The sequence below is a fragment of the Drosophila willistoni genome (assembly GCF_018902025.1).
Source record: "Drosophila willistoni isolate 14030-0811.24 chromosome XR unlocalized genomic scaffold, UCI_dwil_1.1 Seg143, whole genome shotgun sequence".
Lineage (NCBI taxonomy): Eukaryota > Metazoa > Arthropoda > Insecta > Diptera > Drosophilidae > Drosophila > Drosophila willistoni.
Window position 1 is genome coordinate 3,643,275 of NW_025814056.1, and position 3,828 is coordinate 3,647,102.

A 3,828-nucleotide genomic window follows, 5' to 3' on the forward strand; every position below is an offset into this window, starting at 1 on the left:
GTTTTTGTCTATCCACAAAAAGCAAAATAGAATACTGTCGTCCACCTTCATCATCATCCTTCATTCATATTATTATAATTCCCACTGATTTTGCATACCTTTTAAGTACTATGTATTTGCAAAAAGGTGTTAACAATTCTGTGATATGGTCGATAATAAGAGAACAAAAAATTAGCTGCTGCTGCTGCTCCATCATCATTAGCCCTAAGCTAAAAGCTCTATGTCTCTCTGATATATGTACTTTCAGCAAGCAAATCATAAAGTTTCAACACATTTTTAGGCCAGCCATTAAAAAACTGTCTGTCTGATTGTGAGTGTTTTTTTTCTGCTTTTTATTACGATTTTTTCATTTTTTTTTTTTGGGTGTTTGGAAAATTAATGGAGATGTTTTGGGTCAGCGATTTGAAATTGTTATAGCTCTATATGGTTAGAAGATTTGGAGCAAGAGAGATACTTAAACTACATCTGTACAAATTCATTCTCTACGTTGCGTGGGAAATGTATATAATTCGATCAAAATTAGCCAATTATAATTATATACATACATATATATAGAGAAAGATGATCACCTTTGGCCTCCTCTCGAATGGAGACTCATTACCACCGTGGGGAGTCTAGTCTAGTGTCTGTCTTTTTGGGCCATCAACACGGCAGCCAATTGAAAAGGAGCTTACCAATTAGAAACTCTTTTCCTTCTCCCATTCTTAATCAACTAACTCAATCATTATGCAATTAAGCTATAGATTGTGGTGACTGCAGGAAGGGGAACGGAGAGGGGAAGCCAAAGGCAAGAAGAAAATAATAAATTGTTAAAGCTACCGCCGCATTTTCCTACTTTATGGGCAAACAGAAGTTGAAAATATTTAATCATTGTCGCTATTGAGCTGGCTATCTTCTTCTCAATGCCATAATTCTGTTGAAAACAATTTGTAGACTTTGATTTGTTGATTTTTTTCTTCTTTTTCTTGGTGTTGGAGGAATGGGTAACGGGGGCAAATGCAGCTGTTTTGTGGGCACAATCATTTTTTTCTTTTTTTTTTATGGGGGGCCATTAAGCGAGATTGAGATTGTGTAAATTCTGGAAAAAATAATTTAAAGAAGTCATAAAGTGTACAACATTGAATGTATTGAAAGAGTTAGATGAGAATAATATAAATTGTTTTCTGTTTTTACATTAATTGGCAAAAATGTGACTCTTAAAGAAGGGCTGCAAGCCGAATTGAACTTTCACGGCATTTCCATAGAGTTTACAGCTTAACTGTAAAAAAAAGGTTTGAATATACATATATTGAAAAAAATTAATATATATTTTTTTTAAATCTTACCAATTTATTTATATTTCGATCGATGCCCGTGTAATCGGCCAATAAAATGAGGGGATCCGATGAAGTTACTCCATTTGCATTAAGTACGGGCAACATTTCAAATACGAAATCATTGTAGACACCCTCACAGCCCTGAATATCAAGGTAGCGTAGTTTTTTGCAATTGGTTATGACAGGCATCAGTCCGAAGCCGGGTTTCAGACTGCCACGGAAACACAAACGTTCGAGATGAGCGAAGTTTTTAATCACCTCCGGACAATTGGAATCATTGCGTACAATACATTTCAGTTGTTTAAGCATTCGCATACTGGCCAATAAGTCATAATGGGCCGGTTGCCATATCTCCAATGATAATTCCTCCAAATATGGGGCACATCGGGTAACACTTCTGTTAAAAAAATTAGGTCCAATAAGACAATACGGATCATAACTTAGGCTTAGATGTCTCAGCTTCGGCATATATGGTAATACCAAATTACGCCTATCAGAAACATTCAAAAGTACAAGCTCCTCCCATTGGGCTGTGTATAATGATATGGAATACAAAAATGCTTGGGCAGTAAACATATTTCCCTTGCAATTGTAATGTAGACGACGCAATTGGGATAACAGCTTGATATAATCAACATGATAAACCCAATTGTATTCATAGTATAGAATCCTTAGCTCCTGCAGTTGATTATTGCCAAAGAAATGTACCACTAGACAGACAAATCAGAGGTTCAAATTATATATGTATGTATGTATGCATGTGAATGAAGTGAATGATACTTACATGTGTCCTGTGGAATACGTATTTTCAACGATACCTTTTGCAAGTTACGCATTTGACTCGATGAATTGGTAATTGATATGCCAAAAAAAATATTCTCTAATCCCGACACTTCAATACCTTTGATGTTTTGCAGACAAGAGAGTGCCTGAACTGCCCTTTCCAGACTGAGTGCGTTTCTCAGTCGCAACTCGAGAAATTCTAAATTCGGGCACAATGTTGATATAGCCCTGGAGATTGCATCCGTATCCATGGTCATCGAGCATTGAATGGATCGAATATTGGAACCAAAAAACTCTAAAATATATTCTATTTGCCCAAGTGTAAAGTGGTTCAAATTGAACGTGGTGAATCGCTTCCGGTTGTGGTACACAAATGCATTGGTCAGAACATCATGAGCTTTCGATAAATTCAATTCGTCCGTGACATTATTTAGAAATGAATATATCAAATCGAGCACTTCAATCGGCAAATTAATTATATTTAAGGAATCCGTCATTATGCAAACTTTACTCAGGAGTCAGGACGCGAAAGAATTAAAACCACGTGCAGCAGTTAACTTGAAAAATGTGGCGAAAATAGTGTTAAACACCGTGGTTTTGCACTATCATAGTGTTGCATAACGTCAATGCTAATGTGTTGTGGTGACACTTTTCTTTTAAAACTTAAACGCCAAAATAAACACCGTTTAAACTACGCGCCTATCACACATTAGACTGGCAACGCCATCTATCTATAAAAAAAAGGATTTTTTCAACACTAATTGTAAGCCCTATTGTAGGCGATTTACGTTACGTAGTACGTAAAGTATATTTTTATCATATTGATGCCGCTTAATATATGAAACAGGCCAAAGGAAGCGTTTACGAAACTTTTGATCTGAATTAACAGCCGCGTCAATCTAATCATAGCCGTTTATCCTCATAAACACATATAAAACTGTAAGAATCAAATTTGCTACAGTAACACCAAAAAGTATTGGCACACGTAAAAATTTACCTTTACCATTTCTATGTAGACTCGTGTAGTGTGTACACGGATCAAGTTAATTTAAAATGTTTTCCCAATTGTCTATCGTAATGAAATTTGTCAAACTTGTAAATATTATTAGTGTCTATCGACGTTCCAAATTTAAGTTGGTATATATAAGGAGAATAAGGAGAAGGAGAACTATTTTTTTGACATTGTTATTAATGTGCAATATTAATATTGATTTTGAATTTTCAAAATGACTTAAAAAAACGTTGTTTCCAAAGGAATCTGGTTCATGTTGCTCATAGAATTCAAGGATATTTCACTCCAGACTGTGATTAAATATGTACATACATTTATGTATACATATACATACATACATACATATATATTTTTAACAAATCGAGTAGTTGAGGGAAAATTCAGAAAAATCTCTTATACCAAAAAACGAAATTGAAGGCAAGAAGGCGTAAGTGATCTTAAAAATACATAAGTTGGTTAAATCTCAACAACCTTATACATATATATTTTTTTAGGACTAAATACTTAATTAAATAGAAATTATGAACAACATATTTAAATGTATATTATTGAAAATTTAAAAACTTTTAGTCATTTGCTCATCCCAGTCAAATAATCTTATTCGTGGCAGGTGCAAATAAAGATACAATATACAAATATATGTACATATGTATGTATATTTATGTCTAAGTGCTTTAGACTCAGATCATCGGATTTCAAACAGTTTTCTACATATGT

General features: G+C 34.1%; 1 protein-coding gene across 1 annotated transcript; it reads right to left on the bottom strand.

The window, feature by feature from the left end:
* Positions 1-1,104: 1,104 nt before the first annotated feature.
* Positions 1,105-2,661, bottom strand: LOC111519002. Its single transcript, XM_023177518.2, has 3 exons — positions 2,101-2,661; positions 1,326-2,026; positions 1,105-1,258 (listed from the first exon to the last, which is right to left on the bottom strand). The coding sequence occupies exons 1-3, from the start codon at positions 2,594-2,596 to the stop codon at positions 1,175-1,177; spliced, it is 1,281 nt and encodes a 426-aa protein (XP_023033286.2). The 5' UTR covers positions 2,597-2,661; the 3' UTR covers positions 1,105-1,174.
* Between the last annotated feature and the right edge of the window lie 1,167 nt (positions 2,662-3,828).